We start from the raw sequence: 23,911 nt of genomic DNA on the forward strand, positions 1-23,911 counted from the left end.
AGTTGTAACTGCCATTTTATTTGTGCCACTGTAAGCAAACCGCCAATGTATAAATTTTATTAAGAAATATTTGTGTGTGTTTCTGTAGATGTATTTATTTTTTAATGTATTGTTTCCAAGGTTATCTGAACTTTTGTGTGGATGGCTTCAGAGAACATTTCAGGAGTAGGTTAAGTCCTAAGGTTTTTGGTGTACTTATGGGCTTCCCTTATACAAAAAATGAACGGGATCAATTGTTCACCAATTGTGATGAAACTGGCAGTATATTAAGACTTTAGCATAAAGAAAGCTCTAAACCTACATTTAAATTTTTTGGGGCATGTGATAGCTACAGAATACAGAAAATTTTGAATAAAAATATATGGAACCACGTTTGTGGTATTTTTAGGCATCTGAAATTGCATCTGAAATTTTAGTCACATGAAATTACATTACATTTTCAATGTCCTGTGCTTTTTCAGTGATGTGGAAAGAATTCTCAGCAACAGAATTGAAAATTCTGGTTTTGTCTAATGTATTTGTTTTTCTTCCTCAAATGGACATATATGTCCTTAAATTAGCATTTGCACATACTCTAGGTATATTTAGTATCAATTTATGACCCAAGCTTCTGTTTTATTCAAATTTCATATTAGTGCAGAACCATTCCAACAAAGCTGCATTTTTGTGGCATTTTGATACTTGCACTTTAATGGATGTCTTGCTTTTGTAATGCTAGTTCATTGGTCAGAAATACAATCTCTCTAATTCTCAGCAAAGCATTTGAAGTTATAATCCCTATAATCCTTGTAAAGCAATTTGATGTGTGGTCTATTTTGAGGCTGTCCTGGTTATACCAGTAATATATTTCAGTTTTCTAGCCTGTGTTGATTTGATAAATAATTTTTTAATCTTGATATGTAATGTATCATTATGTTTCATTTAAATTTACACAGCATTTTTCATATAGTCTTAAAACTATAGGTACTATATATTATCTTAATTGTATAAGTTCCCACTTATACGATTCATAGAAAGTTATACAAAGTTTATATAATCATTTGATTATGTTGTTGCACTTGGTGCGTGGTTGTATGAGTAATGCTACTTTGAGGATGTTGGGTTTGGAGAGATTGGTGTCTTTTGAGTGTCTCTCCTTCCCATCTGTTTTCTGTTTCCAAGTTAAGAGCTTCTGCAAGAACAGTACCCTTCTTGCTTGCAAAAAGACTGCATCAAAATTGTCCTTCTCAGAAAGAAAGGAAGGTTTAAGAGTCATTCTGAGCAAGCATTGAGAACTTTATCAGTGGCTGTTAATTCTGTGATTTTGTAGTAGATCAGTCAACAAGCAACCTTAAAGGAACTTGTATGAAAGTTTAAGTTTATGAAAGACAGTACTATTATTAGATTTAAAGAATCAGAAACACTGAATCCCAACATGTTGTATTCTATCCAGAAGTTTATTTTTTTATTTTTTAGGGCTGCATATGAGTACCTGAGATAAAAGGAATGATAAAAAAGCAAAACAGGGATGATGTAACGTAATGTTATAGATGTTGCATGAAGTTAAATTTTAGTGCTTTCGATTCTCTTAGGTATCTCCTCTTTAATGCTACAGTTGATTTATTTTCCCCTCTTCCCAAGCAGAAAACTGGAGGAAGTTTTACCTTGCTTATCTAAATTTGTTTCAGACACCAGTGTTTAATAAAAACTTATTGGAATGTGTAAACATGTAAATGATAGATGTCTAAACCCACAGGTTTCTGCTATAAAAGCTAATGGGAGATGTTCAAACCCACCAATTTCTGTTTCAGTCTGGTAATGTCTGGATGGTGGTGGTGTGGCCTAACAGATAAATAGGGTGGTAGTTATTTGTTTTTATGATAAGGGTTTGTTTTGACAGATCCAAGAGTATTATTTAACACGATAGATAATGCTGTTCAGATTAGTTCCACAAAAAGAATCTGTGTTGACTGTTCTATTGTGCTAGTTATTGTCCCACCATTTGTAAGCTTTCAGTGCAAAACTTGACTTTAGTTCTGGTAACATTTTGGGACTTAATACAGTTTTTGCAAATGCACTTACAGGAATGAAGTGGAAGTCAACTGAATTCTCTCATGCTCTGCTGAGACGAAATGACATTCATGTTTGCAGTGAATGGAAGTCATGGCAATGTGTAACATGGGAGGGAAAGGCACGAATGGACCATGTGGCGTGACTCATTCAGACTGCAGCTCTTCTGCCTGCTCATGGTAGTGCTGGCTGTTGTGGTGCTGGTCCATAACTTTTTTCAGTTAGAGGTAAGTGGAGCCTGTTTCTTCTCCAAGATGGCTTGAGCAACATTACTGGCTTTTGAGTGTAAGGTTAGAATTATCTTACTTACAGCATTTAGCTATAAATTGGAATCACAGAAAATTCATAGCTTGTGGGACGATAGTTGTAGAAGTTGTATTGACTGACAATAGTTGAAGGCATGTCTGGATGTATTTAATCCAACACCCCCCTCAAAAGGCTGGCATCAGAGTTAGCTTGGACTGCAACAAGGTATTTTGACTTTTGACCATATTCAAGGACACTCATATTTCAGAACTGACCTAGGCACCCTGTTGCAATGCTGCATCCCTCTTAGAGGGAAGAACGTTTGCCTTATGTACAACAGGAAGATGCCTTTTATCCTGTTAGAGTATACTTTAACTCCAGTTCCTCTCTGACTCCCCTGTGGGTAGTGAAAGACTGCAGTTAGGTTCCCTTCTGGTCTTCTCCAGAATTAAAAAAGATGCTTTGGTTCCCTTAGTGTCATTCCAGTTCCCTAATAATCTCAAGGGTTCTTAGCTGGTCTTGCCAGCTTTTCTCTGGCATGGATTGTCCAAAAATCAGACACAGTGTTCTAGGTATGACTTCACCATGGTCAAGTTGAGGAGAACTCTAACTTTGCTCAGTCAGCTGGTTAGGATCTTGTTAATTCCTGGCCACAGTTCTGTGCTGCTGACACATGGTGAGTTTGCTGTCTTCTGGAATCCCTAGGTCTTTTTCTGCAGAGCTGTTACTAACTTGCTCATCTCTGGCCTGTACTGATGCAATTTTTATTTACCTTTCCCTTTTTCCCTCTGCTGTGTCTGTCTTGCATCTTTCTTCATTTTACTTCTCACTTCAGTGCAGAGGTACTTTCAAACTGTTTAGTCAGTAACCCCAAGATTAAAGCCAAGGAGGATGAGGATCTCTCTGCAGGAGCCCTGGAGGCTGACCCTGCTCACTGGCTGCCTGCCTGGCCAGGCCTTCCAGTGCTGCATTTGGTGGATGAGCATTGTAATGCTTAGCCTAACACCTTGTAAATTATATCTGTCCTTTGTGCTTGTCAGCCAGTCAGTGATTGCTTTATGCTTTTAAGTTGTGTATATGCTGCTTGCAGAATCTTCCTTCCTCCTGGCTAGTGATGCCCAAATGAAATGATCCAAAAGAGAGGCTGTAAAGCCCCCTCACCCCACACAAAATACAGTTGAATGGGAAGAGGATCAAGTAAGGAAGATGTTTGGGAAGTCTAAAACCACAAGGGGCTGAGGATCAATAACTGAAGAATGAGTGTTTGTTACATATTCCAGTACTAGTGGACACATTAAATAAAAACTGCAGATGCTGATTTTAAAGGAAGCAGGGATATTTTTTATGGATTGCAGCAAAGCTACAAAAGCCTTTGCAGTTACTAAATGTATATATTCAAAAAATGTGGATGAATGCACAGAAGAAAAATCCATGAGAGGATACTAGATCTTAAAGATGTTTGCCCTAGTGTTTAAGAAATCTCAACCATAAAGGGCTAGAAGGTGAGTTAAGTCTACAGGAGGAAATGGCACAGCATGTTTGGTCTGTTTTCTTTTCCCACATACATGCTGTTGGAAACTATTGGCAATCAAAATATTGTGTTTGAAGGACTCTTGGTTCAAGTTAGCATGATCCATTTTGTTTGTAGGAGGTAGCTTTTGTTTTCTCTTTCTGTGGTTTTATTTTGTTTTGGGTTTTGACCTAGGATGTTGCCTGAGGAGTGTTGATATTTAGAATCTTAAACTGTTTTCTTTCCATTTTAAAATTACACTTCTTAGAGAAAAGGGCTCTGGCAGTGCTTTGAAAGTGAAATGGAAAATGCAGGTTGGGTGTTTGCTCTGTTTTTTCTGGCCACTGTCCATGATAAGTGTCTTTGTTGCCCTTTAAATATCTGCTATCTAACCTCAGTTAAGTATTGTGGTGCTGGTAAATCTTTACACTATAACATGCAACTCTAAGCCCTTCTGTTGCCATGACTTTTCTGAATGGACCTGCTCCCGTATTTGTCTTGGCTCAGTTTTCCAGGCAGTCTAATACAGGCATTTATGCTGATTATTTTCAGTCAGAGATCAAAGCCAGAAAAAACCTTATAAAGCTTTCACAGACTATCTGTAACCAAATCCGTTCAGGCTCTGGAAGGAGAGTTTATTGTTGGTTACTGTTGAGAACATGTTTGTCAATGCATCAGACATACTTCTCATCCCCAAATAATCCAGCCTAGCTGGCTAAAGCTCAAGATCTAAGGCAATTGTCAGCTAGTCTCCCTTCTTTTTTGCTTTAGGATTTTATACTTTTTAGTGTTGGAATGTTTCCTCTTAATTTCTTAAACTACTAATGACACCCTTGCATTAGTCATACCCATGTCAGAATTTTACTTTCCTTATCTTGTGTTTAAACCCTGCCCCCCTCCCCCCCCGCAAAAAAAACCCAAACCAGGCTGTCCACAAAAAGTTTGGTAGCCAGCTTATTATTTATTTTGCTTTTTATTATGGAATTACTATTCCCTTGAGGTCACATAGTTGATCATATAGTACCAGAAGAAATGTGGTTTTATTTTATTTTTTTTTCTGTGAATATAGCCAGACAGATAAAATGTACAATAATTTTTTTTTTTGGTGAAATATCAGGATGTTGCACAAACATAATGTTTTCAGGATGCAGGAGGGTTTGTGTATTTGTACCAGTGGCTTTTAGAGTGACAGAACCACTTTGGGATTGGCTGTTTTATTTAAAAACACCTAGAAAAGAGAGTGTACGTGGAGAAGGGAACTTTCTTGCCAGGACAGAGTATGAAATCAGATAGCTGAAACTGAACAAAAGAACTATGTAACAAAGTTTTAAATTCTTGCTGCTAAACTGCAGGTGCCTACAAAAGATAACTTTATCTTATTCCAATTATTTCTGGAACATTTGACTACCAGGGGATGGCTTTTGAGGACTGGCTTTGACACTTAGAGTAGTTTAGCAGCCACTTAGTGCTGTGAGATGGTAATGATAGAGAAGTGATTTCATATCTGTCATAGACAACAAATAAAGTACCTGGAGTGTAAAATTACTCAATATAAGATGACTGACCTTTCAGGAATTGGTATTTGTTCAGATTGTTGCTGATTCTTGGAACTTTTATTTCCCCACTGTGCCTGTTGCCTGGGAATCTCCTTTGTTGTTTCCTGCTCTAGTGACAGTGATTTATGCATGTCTGCAGCAGGTGTTCAGGATGTACCAGGCCAAGGCAGGAATTAACAGCTGCTGGAAGATACTGGGCTTTGAGGTGGAGTTCCCCGTTTTCAGCAGCAATGGAAATACTCAATGTTTTCATCAGCCACCTACATTATGGTGTTTAACTGAGGACAGGTGTTCATTGCTGATCTTCTCAAGTACTCTGTGACCCATCTAGAATATCTTTGAAAGCATTATTGCCTGGATTAATCTATATGTGGTATCTAATTTTTGCTTAGATGGTGGTGAGAATGCCAAAAACCGAGGAGATGAGCTGAAACTTCCATTAGTTCTCATAAAATACAGCTTCCTTTTTTCCTTTTTATGACATCTCTAATGAAGGAACTGCTAGTGGATTTATTTTTGCTTAACTGACATGTAATCTCTTCTGTCCTGCCTGTGTTACTTGGCAGATAGCCATTAAATTACTTTGTGGTCACATTTGGGTTCTGGGTAGCTTCAAAATGCAGTAAATAAAAAAAAAATGACAGGAAAAAACCCAACAAACAAAAACCCTAAACAAACTCCTCCCACACAAACAAAAAACTCTCAAACTCAACAAACAAACAAACAACACCCCTTGGGAATTGCACTTAAAATACATGACACCTTGAATGGAGTATACATGGAAATAAGCAAAGCAGGTGTTATCCACATAGACTGTAATGAACACTAAAAGAATCTGTGTCATAAAGGAAGGGCACTCTAGAGAAATCCTCTTTATCTGTTTTTCATAAAGGAATTTTGTTTAGTTTAGCTACTAACTACAATGGAAATCCCTCCATTCTGCACAGTCTCAGTATGACAACATAGGGAGCCAGAGAGGGAAATGCCAAGAGGGAGTAGGAAATGGAGTGGGGACCAACTAAGCTAATTATTTACCTCAGAGCAGGCCTTGTGTATCTATAGGGGCAGGAGAACTTAAGTACTTGTTTGGAGCTGAGCCTGGGAAACACTTAAGAAAGGAAGATGGTTTGGAAAGCTTTTCTATTCCAGTCAGGGATCTTTGGTGTATTTGGTGTATTAATTGACTGAAGCTTTTTCTGCCTTTACCAGCAAAAAGAATCTCGGCAATATTTTCTCCTGTAAATAGCATACATGGTCTAGCTTATTTTCACACATAATCTTTTAATTCTGCAACAATACAGGGTCCTAGTTGGGCTTGAAAGAGGGCTGTAAAGATGAGCAAGGAGGCTGGAAAAAGAATGCTCCTTCAGGATGTTGAAGTAGCTCTGCTTTTACCTTCATGGAGCTTCCCCCTCAGGCCCTTTGAAGATAGAATGAGGAAATATTTGTGGTATGATCTATTCTGCTTAGTGGGACATAGCCTGGAGATGTTGAAATGACAGTGCTTGTCTTTGTTCTCAGCTGCATACAAGTGAAGAGCTTTGGCCTTATGCTCTGCTGAAAATCTGTGTAGGTGGACTGATTTGGAGACATCAAACCATATTCTGTTTTCTGAATGAGTTTGTTGGCTTGGTGTTCTCTGCACCCTTTCCCACTGAAAGCCTAGCTAGGCCAGAAATGGCATCGCTATGTTCTGACAGAAATGCTGGGTTAAAAACCCTGAGGAAACTTATAGAAAATTAAAAATAGGGAAACATAAATTTTTAAGCTGTCTTAGATAACCATCTCTTTTTAATTTGAAAGGATTTGTTTTTCCCATGTCCACAAACCCAAACTACCAACTTTGGGTACCAACTGAAAACCAGAAACTTTCTCTTGGGAACTTACACTGAAAACAACAATTAATTGCAACACATATTCTCCCTTTCCACTCCTCTTTAATAAAATGCATAAATATTTTTGCTGAGACATTGTTACTGGCTTATTGAATGCATCAAAATATATAGCTAACTTTTAAAAATATTTCCATGCAGCATTTTCTGTTTTATATATCCATATATATATATACACATGAAAAAGCAAATGGAAGAAGTTGTGAAGGTATCCAAAAATAGAAACTTGGCTTAATTCAAGAATGCATATAGGCAAGATTTAAAGTAGAACTGTGCCTGAGATTCACTCTCAGCTTTGGCTGAAATTTACTGGACTAATAAAAGTAATGTGCAGCATACATCTGCAGCTTGGCTTGCTGCAGCTTGGCTTGATGCAATGGAAAACAAAAATGATTATGAATTATGGCCTTCAGGGAAAATTTATTAAATCCTGGGTGGGAATATAAAAGAGAAGATAAAGTTTGTATTGTGATGTTAACATCTGATGTATAGATGGATATATGTCAATTTATGTTTTAGAGCTACAGTGTAGCAATTTAAAGTTTCAGGTTTTATAGTTAACTTGGATATCAAACAAAGAAGCTTTTGTGTATCCATCCTACATCCTCATGTGCTCATCCTCTTACTCTAAAGCTGATCAAAACCAATTTATGTCACGGACTTCAAAAGCCTATATGTTTCTATTGCTTGTTAGGTTTACCTTTCTTCTAAATAAGTATGTTGAATCTCAGTGTGGTTCAAATGATTTTAAAACACTGCTGATATTTCCATGGCGTAAGAAAGGTTTATAACAATGAATAAGGCTTTAATATGAGTGTCGTGACTTTTAGTACATTACTGAGCAGTTAGTTAAGGAGTAAGTAAATGGAAAACACTGGGGTATTGGTAAGTACAATGGTATTTTTAAAGATTTCAAATAATTAATTTGAATTTTTTAGCAATCTTTCAAATATAAACGAGCATATCATCTGATGCTATGTGAATGATACACTGTATAATTTTAATCTTTTCTTGAAAACCAATTCTCCTTCTTTATGAAATAGAACTATGGATAAGTTATACTATATATACCTGGTAATTAATTGCTCGTTAACTGCTGATTTTGTGTGTATTTGAAGGGGTTTTTCTTAATTTGCTGATTAGAAGTCTCATGGGTACCTCTGGCGTCTTAGACTGTGCTATTTTTAAAATTTTCCAAGTGCAAACCCGCAAAATTATGTGATATCATAAAGAAGATTGTATCTGCAGTCATTTGCATGCAAATACAGTTTTGGACACTGATATTTTTGCACAAAATACAGTTTTTTCAAGTTGCAGCAGAAGCCTCCTCTCTTAGTCTAGTTTTGTATTTAAGTATTTTAATTTTTAAACTCTTGTGTGATCAGGGGATGCTTTGCTTGCTGTTTCATTTAGTGCTAGAAGCAGCTGTGTATAGATTTTTAAATCTTATAAATAAACAAGCAGGGTTTTGCCTGTTTAGTCCTAGCTTGTGCTGCACTATTCTACTTGCCAACTGGCTCATGCATTCATTGTCCCAGGAGGATCTGGGCTTTTGTTCTTTTATTTCTTTTAATGTGTACATTACAGGGAAACATGCATTTCAGATAATAAGCCAAGAAGAGATGTGAGTGTGACCAGATAAATGACTGCAGCTGCTACATGCAGCAAACCTCTCTGGAAGGCATGTGCAGGGGGTGCATCAGCTTAACCTGCAGTGTAGCATCTCAAAGAAACCCTATTTCCTTGCATTATATGGGGCAGCTATTAGAACTCATGGTGCTCCAAGACTAAAATGTTACTGCAGAAGAAAAGAAAACATGAGTTATAACTTAATCATCCAAACTTTTGTAATTTTTTTTTCACATTGTTGATATTTAGCGAGTATACTGGTAGCTGAAACACTGCCATACACTGGATGTGATCTCTTTAAATGCTTGTTTGCCAGAGCAGGATAACTACAGGTTGCCCACCTGTTTCCCTAGAAATCCCATGGTCAAAGTAATAGATTTAGGTCTTCTAGTGAAGTTGCTTCATTTGGTCAGTTTCAAAGCTCTGTAAAGCAAAGTCCAGTTCTTGGGATCATTTCCTGACAAAGCATCCATTATTCCCAGTGTTTCATTTCATAGTACAGCTTCAGTTAATCTTTTTCTCCCCAGCACCTGGATGATGACACAGTTTCAGGATCGAATTGGATTACAGAAAACAATGTCCAGAAGTCTCTGTCACAGACAACCAAAACCACCGGGAAGCCTTACTGTGGGTACATGCAGCAGAGCTTGTCCAAAAGGGAACAAGTGGAGCAGGAATTGTTGCTTGCTGCAATACAGTGGCCAAAGCCCCCTGATGGCAAAATCGCCTTTGCACAAAGCACTGATCCTACACACAGTGACTTTGTGATTGTGAAACCCAGGAGGTTCTTCAAGGTGGGTGATCAGTTAGAGGTACTCGTTCGTATGAAGGATTTCCAAGGAAAACCCAAGCAGTATGGTGGAGACTATTTACAGGCACGAATTCACTCTCCTGGGCTGAAAGCTGGAGCAGCAGGAAGGATTGTAGATTGCCATAATGGCTTTTACAAAGTCTTCTTTACCTTGCTTTGGCCAGGAGAGGTCAAAGTTTCTGTGTCACTTGTCCATCCGAGTGAAGCAATCCAAGTCCTACTGCGTTTACGAGAGGAAAGGCCAGACAGAGTCTATTTCAAAAGCTCATTCAAGTCTGGGAGGTATTCAGAGACTACAGAGTGCAATGTTTGCTTGCCTGGAGGTCTCCCAGTCTGTAACTTCACAGATCTCTACACGGGTGAGCCATGGTTCTGTTACAAGCCTCGAAAACTGTCCTGTGCAAGCCGCATCAGCCATGCCAAAGGTGGATATCTGAAAGGCCTTCTGACACAAGAGGAAAGCCTCTTTTTCCAAAGGTTTGTATGTTGTTGAATTTATATATATTCAGTCAAGTTGTTTTGTTTGTTTTTTTTATACAAACATTAGCCTGTTGCTTAAATATGGCACATTGCCTTAGAGGAGGAGTGTATCTGCAGGTGTTTGGTGTTAGTTGTTGAATAGTCTGTTCCCCTCCATTCACCTGTGCTAGAATCTTAGACAGCAATCTTAAAGGAACTTGGCATGTAGTTCTCTTTCTGTGCTTTGAATTCAACCCTACTGAATTTCACAGAAGCATGCTGTCTAAATCTGGTGGTGGTTTGGGGGGGGGGGCTGTTTCCTTATTTTCTGTTTCCATACCTACACTTGCAATATTAATAACAATGCTTTGAAAAGTATTTTTGTCCAAATATAAACTACCCAAACAGGCTCCAGGTTTTAGGCTCATTTTTACAGAAATTACCAATTGTTTTTGTCCTCATAAAAAATTATCTTAAATGTGTCCCTTGTTGCTCAATATGACTTTCAAATCTTAGAAACAGTTTTCATAAACACCCTTATGGAACAAATTGCTGAGCAATACCCATGCAAATGGAAATGATCTGTGCATGTTATTTCAAGTGTCAAACTAAATTAGTTTCACAGTCATGTTTTATTTCTGCATTCAACATTAAAAAAAAAACACCCAAACCATCTCTTAGTGTCTGGGTACGTGTGACAGAACTGCTTCTTTATAAAATTACACAGCTGAATTTAGATAGTTAGTTACTGTGTAGTGTCAGATTTGTAGTTGTAGGCTAATGCCTTGCTCTCCAACAAAGAGGTTGTAGGAAAGTCTTTTGGCATTATGTTCACTTGAGGTCTAAATTGCTGAAAGATTTTAGAGTAGCAGCTCCAAATAGTTTAATTTATGAAAGTATATGTGCATGTTCATAACCAAGACCAGAAATAAAAAGTAAGCATCAGTAAATTTTTTTTTTTTTGGCTCTTATGTATCAAGTTTGTAAGTGGGTCTTTTGACTTTTTGTGTCTCTGCCAGTCCACCTGTAAAATATAGCTTATATTTATTGGTGATGTTTCCATATGGGAATGGGAAAGGTGTATTTCTTGGTTTAGTTTTGATTGTTTATTTGTTTGTTTCATTCAGCTCTGAGACCCTTGACCAAAGTGGCTTAAAGAAATTCCAAATAATTTATTTCTTAAATGGAGAAAAAAAAATAGACAAGGATTCTCTTCAAAGCAGTAGAAAAAGACAGAACAAGATCTTAGTATTAGTCAGCTGGGAGCTGCCACTGTGGCCCTGTAGCCTTGCAGTGGTTTGTCCCCACAAGTTCTGCAAGCTGGGAACATCTTTGGGGCAAATCCCCAAAAGCTGCCTGCAGACCTCTGACAACTTGATTGTTTTGTTGAAGTTGTGTCAGTACAAGCATGCACAAGATTTGTGTTAATGCCATGAAATTTTGAATTTGGATTGAGAATAGCAATGGTGGTCTCAAAGTAAATGCAGAATTAATTCAACTGCAGGGAGTAGAGTAAACTTAGAGTAAAAATTTGTAGTGCTGTGTGCTTATTTGAAGTGGAGTAAGAAAACAATGAAATTAATATTACCTTCAAGTTTCACAGTAACTTTTACAAATATTGCTGTGTTCATTTTTTGTTCAAGTGACATGAATATCAAAAGGCCAATACTCTCCAGTGGACCTGATTCAGTCATTGTAAAGCCCAAGGCATTTACAGGTAAGGTGAACTGCATAAGATTCTTGTTTGCAACTCATAATTAAATTTATAAAAAGAACAGGCATCAAATAATTAGTTTGTTTTCTTAGCATGGCAAAAAAATCATTATCAGATTTCTATGGAGATGATGAAGGCTTTTGGGTGTTAACTGTAATACAAGCTCAGAAATAGTGAATTTTTTTCTAAAATTACATACATAAATGGGATTTTTAGCAAAAAAAAAAAAAAAAAGAAGAAATCAAAAAAAGAGAGAAGTTTGTTCTCTTGGCCAAAAATGTCTTTTATTTCCCGTAGCATTTACTCACAGTGTAAAATGTCTTAGAGTAACTGCTTACCAAACTCTCAATCTAATGAAAACAGCTGTGTTGTGTTTCTTAATTTCTTTCTTTGTTAAGAATGTTGTCTAACAGATTTTGATAACTTGCATTTAAGTATTACTATAATTTTTGTTACCACAGGATGTCAGAATCTACAGTTCTGAACTAGAACCTAATTGTTCTGTGCCCTTTCTAAGAATAGAACAAAGGCAGTCTGTTCTAAAATAAACTCAGAGGTTTCATCTCATTCATATCCAAAAGCAAGCTTTTTATGGTTCTAAAAAGTCTGCATAAAATGTGATACACAGAGAATTATTTCTTAAATGAAAACTCTTCTTTTTTTTTTTTTTCATAAGGTTATAAGAGACTTCAAGGTAGAGTTACTGACCTGAGCAATAAAGTCTGAACAGAAGGCAACTTACAACATTTCTTGCTTTTAGTTTTACTGTTCACAAAAAAATACATTTCTGCTATTAGGCTTGCAGCATTTTACCCTCCACCTCTTTTCTTTTTCCAGATCCTTTTGCTGATGTGTTTTTATTGCTTTTTTAATCCTGTATGTTTCCTGACAGAAACTGCTGCAAATTGAAAATTTGATTGTCACCCTTCTTCCAGGAGCTAAGAATGATCAAAGACTGCCAACAATGTCCTCACAATTAATGCTAGGTTAAAAAGGGTTGATAGGAGTAGCACATTTCCTCAGGGAAATTCCTTCCAAGTAAAGCAGTCTCTGAATAAACAAACTGAACTCATTGGTATAATGCTTGTGAATGTGTGGATTTGTTAGGACTGATGATACACACAAAGTCATTGTTCTGCTGGTGTTCTTTTTGTACATGTTTTTCTGTGTGGTGGTACATGTAGATCAAGTTTTTTAAAACCTTTCTTTTTCTGACATCCAAGTTTTTATTTCTATCCTTGGTTTTTAACTTCAGATTGGAGCTTTTATTCTCTTTTATAAAATCTCAAAGTAAGGGCCAATTCTGAATTCTGGGCCAAAACTGGTATGATACTATACACAGAGTTGAAATGCTGATTTACTGTGAGGCACCAAAAAGTTGTTCTTGTACCACTGTTATATATATATATAAAAGAATCCATCTAAAAGGTAAAAAATTGAATTGCTTTTGCATCAAAACTTAGAATCAAACAACCTCAATTAATTCACATTATGAATTCATCTTTAACTGCATGACCATGTGAAGGCTTTTTTTTCTTTCTTTCTCCTGTTAATAAATATTTGATAAGTCCACATTATTAGCTGGGGTTTTTTTTTCTTCCTTATTCCTGCTGTCAGATTTAAAGAATCATCCAGAGATAGATTTTTCTGATGATAATTGTGATTATATTATTTGTGTTACACAAACATAATAGTAGTTTGCTTTTTAGTGTCCCTGTGAGGTCTAAGGAAGTTAACATCCTCTAACCTCTAAGGTTAACATCTACTAATATAACATGCAGAGGATATTGAATAGAAAAAGAGCTGTTAAAAATGCTTATTAGGAAAGATGGTTATGGTTGGCTCTGTGTGTGTTATAATGAAGCATCTATCAGAGGATGCTTTTGGGCCCTGGAATTCCAGTGCTTGTACTTTTACATAATTTGAACAATCCCAGACATGATTTTGGCCACGGCAAGGTGTGCTCTATCAAACAGCTGTAAGTTATGACAGGGCATAGACTGTTCTTAGCAGTCTTCACACCAAGGTGAGTAGAAGTGTTTAAACAGCTGGAAGTGTCTGCTCCATGCAGCTGGTGTTTGTGCTGGGGAAGTTCTCCATGCTTGTTCAGCTGAGGTATTTGAATACACAAAAATGGCAAAGGACGAACCTGAAACAATCTTACGGAACTTTGATGTACCAAAATCACCCTGGTTACTAAGAGAAATATGGCAATATTTGACTAATATAACCATGAGATTGCAGCTTCTCTTCCTGTAATCTCCTGTAATCCTGACACATTTGCTTGCAAGGTATTGCTCAACTTCTGCAAGTTAAAAAGGCATCCTATGGAACAGAGCTTCCCTAATGTGTAGCTGCTCCTCAGGGGGCTGCCTGTCCCAGGCAATAAATGGGGAGGGGGCTATATAGCAGAGAGAAAGTACGAAATCCATGGAATTAGAGACTCTCATCATATTCATATAACATTTTTGGTCATAGCTTCAATTTTCTGGGTTTGGAGGCCTTATGGTTCAGACTTAACTCTTCTAGAGTGCCGGAGTATGTGTTATTCCGTAGGGGTAGTTTTTTGGGTTTTGTTTTGGTCTGTTTGGGGGTTTTGGTGGGTTTGTTTTGGGTTTTTTGGATGTTTCTCTGAGTGTTACCAGGTGTCCCCGCCGAGCAGCGCTGCCGTGCGCAGGCCGGGCGCTGGAGGGCAGCGGTGCGCCGCGGCAGGGCGGCCGCCGCGCTGGGATCCGCCGCGGGTTTGGGAAGATGCTCCGCTGGTCTCCCTGCCTCCGCTCCTGTCTGCCGGGCAAACGCCCGCCACTGAGCACTTCTAGCGCAGGGAGAAAGATGGCAGATGCGTTTTCACATTAGCGGCAGAGATACCGTTTAATTTAAACCAAGTTGAACTATAATCGGCCCCTCAGCTCTTGTCGCTGACTACGTGTGAAGATTATGGAGGCTGCTTTGGTTGCATGTTAATTTCAAAGGATTTTTCTCTTCCAGATTCAAGCAGTATGGGCAGAGCTGAAGATCCCACAGCTTCCCCTTCTGGTTATTATTATGAAGACCAGTGGAGGTCCAGAACACATTGGATCCATAATTTTAACAAATCAGATGACATAACCGAGTGCTTACAAGGAAAAGTAATCCACTTGTTTGGAGACTCTACAATAAGGCAGTGGTTTGAATATTTGACAGCATTTGTTCCAGGTATTTTTTTGTTATTCAGCTTTGTCCTTAAGGACCCTCACAAAGCCTTATTTCTCACATCTCAGGCACAGAGCTGTTTTTTCTGAGTGACAGTGACAAAACAAAGCAAGAGGAAAGACAAAACCTCATCAGAAGCCCTGGCAGACAGTCAAATGTTTGAGCAGACACTGAAAACATGTAAACCTTGTAAATGGGGCCACCAGGTATCTGTAAAGTTGTCCTTGTAACAGGACTGCTGCTGTGGTTGTGAGTTAAGGTGCCCACCCCGGGAGGCATGGCAGGAAGTCACTTGAATTGCCTCTGTAATGCCTTGCAGCATCCCAGTCACAGGAGAGATTTTGGAATGAAGTAGCAAATTATCTCCATTGCTGTTTATAGGTTTTGGGGCCCTTTTCCTTATTCAAGTTATTTAAGTAGAAGAATTTCAGTAGACAACTAAATATTCCTGTCTCCCTCATCCCTTTCCCCTGAACTGCTTCAATTGTGTTGGAATACAGTCTTTGAGCTGCCTTAATTCCTACATCTTGAAGTAATCTTTAATTTTAATAGAGTCCTAAAATTGCTAGAAGGGTTCTTGGGAACACTGGATTCAGAGAGTAACAATGACTATTTGGAAAATTTATTTTTCACAAGAGAGAAGGAAATAGTTTGGGAAACTTGGAAAAGGCATTGACAGCCTTATGAAATCTAAATGTGCTGTCCTGTGGATTTCAACACCCACAAATTCCACTCTGAAAAATGATTTTCACCTTCTGTTTAATTTTAGAAATATGTCCAGATTTCTTTATCTACTCCTGCTTTGCTCTGTGGTCCAAGCATCTTGTTGACAGTTTGAAGTTCTTGTGCCATCTTTTGCTAACACTTGCTCCTGGGCTTTCAGATCTAGTGGAATTTAACCTGGGGAGCCCTAAGAACGTGGGCCCTTTCATGTCAGTGGACCTGAAGCACAATATCCTGCTGAAATTCCGTTGCCACGGGCCACCCATCCGCTTCTCCACAGTGTTCAGCAGTGAGCTGCGCTACATCGCCAACGAGCTCAACAGCATCGTGGGCGGCAGGAACACAGTCATAGCCATAACCATATGGTCCCACTTCAGCACCTTCCCCGTGGAAGTGTACATCCGACGCCTCAGAAACATCCGCAGAGCCGTTATCCAGCTGCTGGACCGCAGCCCCAAGACTTCAATCGTTATCAGAACCGCAAATGTTCAGGAGCTTGGGCCAGAAGTGAGCCTCTTCAACAGTGACTGGTATTCCTTTCAGCTTGATTCTGTCATGAGGAAAATGTTCTCAGGAGTTGCTGTGCACTTTGTGGATGCTTGGGAGATGTCTGTGGCTCATTACTTGCCACATAACCTGCACCCGAATGAAATAATTGTTAAGAATCAAATAGATGCATTTTTATCTTATGTGTGCCCTCTGCAAACTTAGCACAAATGGGTATCCCTATGTTGTCTTTTGCTATAGCCCAAGTACAGTAGCTCTTTTGAGCTGTGGAATGAGGCTGGATGATATGGAGGAGCTCTGGGTACTATACTCGCATGCAGGGTAAGTAGGGTGGCCTTAAAGTCTGGGTAGCTGTGAAGGGTGGTAAAGAGGAGCTGACTCTTCAGGCCATATCTTCCTGCAAGGTTGATTCCTTCAAGCTTATCATTCATACCTGAGATTATTAGAGAGCACCTTAAATTAAATTGGCAGGGTTCAATAAGAGACTATTTGGGTTATTAGCTTTACTAGTTATCTGCGCTGTATGCCTAATTTAATCTGTGTTGACACTGATTCTGTTGCCAGGATATTGTTGCTCAGAACAGCGTGTGAAACCTGGAAAGGATTTTGGGAATGGTCTTTCTCTCAGCATTCCAGAGCTTAAGGGATGCCTCTTCCAGTTGTGTGTCAGAGAAGCACAGTGTCTGTTCTTGTTTCAAAGTCCTAATTAGAAATGTGAAGGGAATGTACCAAAGTCACCAATAAAGAAGCACAATCACAATATCTGTAGAATTAAGTCATGAGGAATTTGCTGAAATTTGATCGAGCACCCTAGTTAGGTACCTTTGTTGTTTACAGATAGCTGCTAAATAGAGCAAATAGCTGGTATTTTAGTTTGGTTTCTTGTACTACTGAATTTCCTTTGAGCTTTGATACACTGTGTACTTCTTGATTTATCGTTAGCAACGATATGTGTGTTTTATGACCTCAGTGAAACCACTGTCTCAGGCAGTTTTTGCAAGTTCAAGTTGCAGGCTCGCCTACTTGAAGCTTAAAGTATTTGCCAGTGAAAGTGTTTCATTTAGCAGTGAAAGTGTTTCATTTGCCAATGAAAGTGTTTCCATTCCCTGCGAGCTACAGCCGTTCCCTTATGCTCCTGCGAAGCCAGGTTGCCAACAGCGGCTCTTCACACAGGTGTCAGGACGGGGAGGCAAAGCGACCCGAGGGCCCTGGTGTGCTTTAGCAGTGGTGGTCAAGGCTGTGCAATGACTCCTCTTCAGGGTCTGGCAGTTCTGTCGTTTCTTCATGAACTTCAGTGCTGCCAATATAAAAGGTGGAACACCCTGCACCCAAAAGCCAAGTGTGCCCAGGGTTGCCTTCATATATCTGCTTGGCACAGACCCAGGTTTGCTGGTGCCTCTCCAGCCCCCTGGCCTGGCATTTACTGCTGATGATTTGATTGAGCCTGTCTACAGTTTTAACTAGAAGCACTTTGAAAACAGTTTTTATTAAAGTCAACTCCCAGATTAAACAGCTGAGAAGTGTTCCATGCTGTCTTATATTTGGTCCCACTCAGGCCAAAGCCAGTCTTCACTGGCTTGTGTCAAAACCAAGTTGGGTTTTTGTGAGCAAACTGAGAAGATTAATAAGGCAAATTTTCGGGTTGCACAGAGTGAAATTATCAAAATATCTTTATGTTAGAAAAGTTTCACACCTTGTTAGGTTTGCTGCTCTCCTAAGGAAGTTTGTGCCCTTCCTGGCAGAGCCCTAAGAGAGCCAAGGCTGCCAGCTATAGCAACAGTGTTTCTTATTGTGTTCATTTTAAAGGGCAACTGAGAAGTAGTTTAAAAACAAATATAAATTATTTCAGCATGTAAAAGGCATCAGTACTATCCATCTATTAAGTTAACAATTTAAAAAATATTTAAACATGTCTGGAGGAATTGTGTACACTGAAATAGCACCTTTTCTTAGCTTTTCAAATCAGCAGTTAAGAGGTCCAATTTGCTAGTTCCTACTGACAACTGCCTCACACAGCATCTGCCCATACATTAGCATTAGGTAAGTGTTTCTTACATTAATAAGGTAATGGAAATTTATCCTCTGCTAAAAAGAGGCCACAACCATTCAGGTCTGGGAAAGTAAACTGTCACAATGAAAAATGAACTTTCATCTTCTCCAGTTGTGATTTTTATAATAGGTAAAGGCTTTCATCCTGAATAACAACTCTATCCTAAAAATGCTCATGGAAATAGGACTTCAGACTTCTTTGAAGGAAACTACTTAATTTGTGGACTGACCATTAGATTTAACTCATAAAGCCATATTGTGTGTGAAAATGTTGTGGCTGTATGTTTCTTCTCTGGGTGTTGTAGTGCTTGCTACTGCTCCTCAACAGCAGCTTTATATCACTGTTAGCTACCGAGCACAGAGAGAGAAGAAAATATTCTTTTGAATGCTTTCACAGTTGAGGGAAAGAGAACAGAACTGCTATTAGAAAAGGTGTCTAATTGCCTTCTGGTAGAACCTAATCCTTTAGATTAATTAGATTAATTTTTTAATAACAGATTAATTTATCGGTAATGAACTTCAGGGAAATTGCCAGTTGATTTAGAATGAGGGTCAAGATTTTATTTTTTGGGGTCTGAAATAGACAGGGAAGAGAAATGAAGAATCTGAGGATTTACCTGTGTTTGGGGACACTGTACTTTTAGATGTTATTCAGGTGGTCTATGCAGGATTTTTCATTTCTCTTCTCATCTTGTTACCATCTATCTCATCATGTTACCAGTTGTGTATGTATGGAATATGCAAACACAGAAGCAATAAAATATTTTAAAATCACTTTATTTAAACTTCTAAATGGATTCTACTAGGGACTTAGGTTAAGGTGCTGGTTATTTTTGAAGTTACTTAATGTGAAACAGAACTGGAAAGGAATTTCTCAGCATCTGTTAAGGACCTTCCTCAACACATAACAAATTAATTCACAAGGTTTTCAAAGCCCTGTCTTTCCTTTCTTTGCATTTTCTTCCTTTGAAAGGAAGAAATTGTATTAATTTTTATATTTTCATTCTTGTACTGATAATTTTGATTATTAATCTTTCATTAGATATTTTTTATTTTTTAATTTCTCCATTCAAAATCCAGCTTTCTCAAATTCCAGTGAAAGAAACTAATTTAATTGTTTTTATTAGAAGATTTCAGAGTAATTTATTTATAAAATAAGTAAACTTCATTTTATATATATTAGTGCTGCACTGTAATATTTTGAGTGTTGTTTCTCATGTGTAGCTTCTTAGGCTGATTTCTTCCTTCTAGAAATTTAGTAAAAATGTTAGTTGAATTGTTGATGAGAAGGGAGGATAAAAAGCAAAAGCTTCCCTTTTTTCAAGTTTTCAGTTGCTTCTAATGTCATCTGCGAATGTAGCACTGCTTAATGAGATTTGTATTACCATTTTTCATTGCTTTGCTTGTTATGGGAAAGCAATTAAAAATGGAAACTTTGTTTACCACAAGTGTCTGTACAACTTTTTATGTACTGAAGGTGACAATTTCATGGATACATGACAAAGACGAAGGTTTGAAGTTGTCTTCTAGAGGGGTGGAGGATACTGAGGTTTTGTTTTGGTTTTGTTGCAGAAGCGTGGGTTAGAACATTCTTCCATTCGTGACAGTTTAAATAACAGTAAAAAACTTCAGTCACAAATGTGTTTTTCATTTGTAAAGCACTTACTCCTTAAGTCCAGATAATTTCATATATATTTAGATTGTTTGGAAGGCTCTTACTCTCCATTGGGAGGAGTGAAGAACTCTGTATGTTAGAGAAAGAACTTGTTTTGAAATAACTTGTTTTTTTCTAATATATGTATGTTATTATAATGCTTGCAATATACAAAAGGCTCTACTGTCTTGTTTCCTGATGTGATCAGAAAAACAATTTAAATAGCCAAAAAGCTCAGAGAATGAAAAGTTCCTAATAAAGAGGGCAAGTTTACTTGAACCATTTAATCTGATTTAGTCTCAGTTTATCTTGTTTGCTGTAACCACATGTCCTTTATATTTTTATAGCTGCATAGTAATTCCCTTAGTTTTACCTATTATATTTTGTGCTATGTGTTGGGTAGGAGTTTCACACTATGGTTTATAGATTGGATTCACTCTAAGTAATTTTTAAATGTGATTTGTATTTGGAGAGGGGTGATCTATACCTGCCGTGAGACCTAGCACTGAAGCACACTGATGTTTCCCTCTGTTGGTGTGTCAGGCCTGACACATAATAAAAGCTTGTACATAATCTAGGCTTCCTTCTTTGAGGGCTTTTGCAACCTGACTGACCCACAGGACATCCTTAAACAAAAAAAAGGGTGAAGAGCAGATGCAGCATGGTCATTGCTTCTCTATCTTATGAACAGTTTTTATTTAAATAATGGGAGAAAAATTGAGGAGAGATGTGTCCTGTAAATCAGTCAGTGTTCAAAGACTGTAGGGCATCCTGCACTGGTGGGCTGTGTGTCCACTGCCCCATGAGCCCAAGGGCTGTGTTTGCAGGGTCATGGGGAGAGGGAGAGAGTGGCTGCCTGGCACAGACTGGGGAGTCCTGGGGATGGCCTAAGGGTGGAGGTTTTGGGGGATGTCCACTGGCTTGCCTTGGAGTTAGCTTGCAGCCAGGGTTCACAGCTGGGAAAGTAGCCAGCATGGTGCAATGCCCTTTGTGCTGATTCTTGACGTAGATAGCCAAAAATAGCCTGTTTGACCAGGCTAAAAATCCCTGAATGACAAAGTCCTGACAGCTAGGAGAGAGTGCTGAGGCAGTATTGCCAAGTATTTGTTCCGGTTTTCTGTTCCCCTCTCATTCCGTGCTGACTGCTGAAGGGGGCAGGGTAGGGCAAGGGCCAGGGGTGTGATCTGGGTGCTGCTCACACATTCCTCCTGACCACAGAGCTGGGGCATGGCCCAGCCTGCTCTGGCCAGTCCCAACAGCCCCGAGGGGACAGGGCAAAGGCAAAGCAGCTTCTTCCCAGCATTTGGTTATGGAAACTGTATTGTAGTGCTGCTATCGTGTCCAAGCTACATCAGCCTTCACTCAGCCAAAAATGAATGAGAGAGGCTGCAAAGTATGAGCTGCTTTTCAGTGTGGTGTTAGGTCAGGCCCCAGGCCTCTTCAGAGGGGAAGTGAGAGTGATGAGTAGGATAGAGAGGGGAAGCAAAAAAGTAGGATGTAGTTAAGGAAAAACAACATGTAAAGGTCTTGCTCTGTGACACCAATGAGAGGAAGAAGGTCAGGGATTTGGTCAAGTGGAGATTGATTTCCAAAGGCAGTACCAATTGCATGGGACAGACTCACTCCTCTGAGAATGCATATAGATGTATTGCTCCACGTGTTTTAAAAAAGGAACAGTTCTTCCACCCATGCTGCTCACCCACCTCTTCCTCTGTGCCCTCCTGACAGCGATGATACAGCAATCATGTTAGGTACAGTTCCAAACTCTGCGTGCAGTTTGTTTGAAGCCCTGTGTATTGTGTTCTCACATGACTGTAGATGTGACAGATATCATAGCTGGGGAACTTTTTAAAAGAAACCCAAAGCATTTGTAATCAAGCGAAGCAGGCAGGTTTTCATCATTCACCAAGCACTCCTCAGAGGCTATGGTGACTCAGAGGAGGCATGTAACTTGCCTGAGATGGCATAAGTTGCTTGGCAAGGGCAGGGGCTTGAGTCTCATCCATCAGACACAGGGACAGGAGGCTCACCAGGGCTGGCAAAAAGCCAAAACGACATGGTTTCTGATCTGGCTTCATGTGTTCATCCTATGGTTTAGCCCTGCATCCTCAGTTAGCAGTGTATAAGGTAACTTCTAACATTAGCTGTCCTATTTATGGTGCAAGATCAATGTATTTGAAACCAGGGAAATGTTTTATGTCCTTGAATCTGGATCTTTGAGTCTTCCCGAACTGTTAATTCATCACAGTGCTTGTCACCCAGATTTGAACTCTTGTGTAAGGGAACCTAGCTTGTATCTGGGCAGTGATTCTAAAATCCTGTCCCAATTACTGTGTCCTCCTTCACTGTTGGTGTTACTAGCCTCTTGTGGGCATATTCAGTAGCCTTCTGGGGTGATGCAAGCTGGTCTGCTCTGTGAGTCTGTCATGGTGAATTGTACAGGAGCTTCTCTGCTTGGAAGCGGAAAGAGGGATTTTGTGGGGGAATGCTAGAGAATTGAGTGTGTGTTACTTTCTATGAGCCCCAGATGCAGAGTGAGCACGTCACTAAAGCTAAGTGAAAGTGCAATGTGCCCTCCCACACATCACAACTCTGTCAGCTTGGGTTTAATAGATTAATCCCTTAATGAATGTGGCCAGAAGAGGGCTTTGAGGCACTTAAAAAGAGTCTGGAATGTCTCTCAAATGAAAAACATAAGCCACAACATATTTGTATTGGTGGTGGTTTGTTTTCTAACTCCTGCGTAGTTTGTGTTTTGAAAACAAATGTCACAAATACCATTGAGGCTCTTTGACTTGAAGTCTGTGAGTGAAATCAGTTGATGACATAGATTTGATAACTCTTAGACTGAAGACTATGCTTCAGAGGATTATTTTTTTCCCCCAAAATATTCTTTTAAATCTGATTTTTTTATCCTAAGCCACAAAAGGATTGAGAGGAGTAAACTTTACCAGGCTAGAATAGTATATCTCAAGTTACTTCTTTCTGCAACATAGAAAATTAAGCAGTGTCCATGGTCTGAGAGCAAGACATGCTGAGGCAGTCAGTGTTCTCTGGGTCAGCCATCCATTAAACATTTTGTCCCCTCCAATTTTTACTCTCTCCTTCCCTGGTCAGTTCTGAAAATGGACAAGTGCTTTTCACCCTTTGCCCTTGTGCTTGGGCCCTCTGAAGGCACCTGTTTTTTGGCTCAGTTTGGTACAAGGCTGTCCCTTTTCTCCCTAAATCTCTGCTGCAGGCTATTTGCAATGACCAGGAGTATTTATATGACAAGGACAATTCCTTTGCTGTAGGGTGGCAGCTCACTCGGAAGGACCTCACAGAAGAGCTTCCAGGTGGGACATGCCTGTGGGAGTGCAGTAGGTGAGAGGCATGGCACAAGGAGGACATGCAGTGAAAGAACCATGACAAATTACAGGGTTTTCCCCCTCTTGCCATCCCGCAGTCAGTTCTTTCCACTCCTTCCTACCCTTTGGTTTTCCCTGAGCTGGGTGAATCATGCTTTCCAGTCTTGCCTGTCCTATTTTCTGAGTCAGCTTCTCTCAGAGAATTGTTGCTTGCTCTCAGCAAGGCAGCTATTTCTGTCTCTAGCTGTTTCTTCCTTCTGATGGTTTCATATCTTTCTGCTCCACATTTGTATTTTCCCCTGTGTATTATTATTATTATTATTATTATTATTATTATTATTTGCTTTTGCTGTGCCTTGCTTTTGCCTTGCTTTGATAAGTAAAATTAGAAAAAGAAAGTTACTTTACTGAAAAAATGTCCTGTCTTAAAAATGCAATCAAAAAATATCAAGTGCTCCAATAACAAGCTGATATTATAATTACTTTACATTGTTGTAAAATGTGTCCAGTATATGTGTATTGTCCAATCCCAGAAGTTTCATATCTGCTGATTGAAATGTAGGTTCCCCATGT

The 23,911-nt window shown here is 39.0% G+C and overlaps 1 protein-coding gene across 3 annotated transcripts; it reads left to right on the plus strand.

The window, feature by feature from the left end:
* The first annotated feature begins 2,068 nt into the window (after positions 1-2,068).
* Positions 2,069-17,447, plus strand: NXPE3 (neurexophilin and PC-esterase domain family member 3). 3 transcript variants are annotated; one of them, XM_053971025.1, is made up of 6 exons: positions 2,069-2,276; positions 9,410-10,170; positions 11,796-11,869; positions 14,855-15,061; positions 15,942-16,311; positions 16,529-17,447. In XM_053971025.1, exons 1-6 carry the CDS (start codon positions 2,184-2,186, stop codon positions 16,611-16,613), a joined length of 1,590 nt encoding a protein of 529 aa, XP_053827000.1. In that variant the 5' UTR covers positions 2,069-2,183; the 3' UTR covers positions 16,614-17,447. The 3 variants fall into 3 exon arrangements, with proteins under 3 accessions (XP_053827000.1, XP_053826999.1, XP_053827001.1); XM_053971024.1 differs by having other exon boundaries at positions 15,942-16,605; XM_053971026.1 differs by lacking the exon at positions 2,069-2,276 and adding an exon at positions 6,737-6,811 and having other exon boundaries at positions 15,942-16,605.
* The last annotated feature ends 6,464 nt before the right edge of the window (positions 17,448-23,911 follow it).

This window comes from Vidua macroura, chromosome 2, assembly GCF_024509145.1.
Source record: "Vidua macroura isolate BioBank_ID:100142 chromosome 2, ASM2450914v1, whole genome shotgun sequence".
NCBI classification, from domain to species: Eukaryota; Metazoa; Chordata; class Aves; order Passeriformes; family Viduidae; genus Vidua; species Vidua macroura.

What these genes read in the sequence shown, in the direction of transcription:
- NXPE3 (XM_053971024.1), top strand. Translation starts at nt 2,184, where the DNA reads ATGTGGCGTGACTCATTCAGACTGCAGCTCTTCTGCCTGCTCATGGTA. An exon ending in ATAACTTTTTTCAGTTAGAG is followed by an intron (nt 2,277 to 9,409) that starts GTAAGTGGAGCC and finishes TTTTCTCCCCAG; the next exon opens with CACCTGGATGATGACACAGT. An exon ending in TTTGACAGCATTTGTTCCAG is followed by an intron (nt 15,062 to 15,941) that starts GTATTTTTTTGT and finishes CTGGGCTTTCAG; the next exon opens with ATCTAGTGGAATTTAACCTG.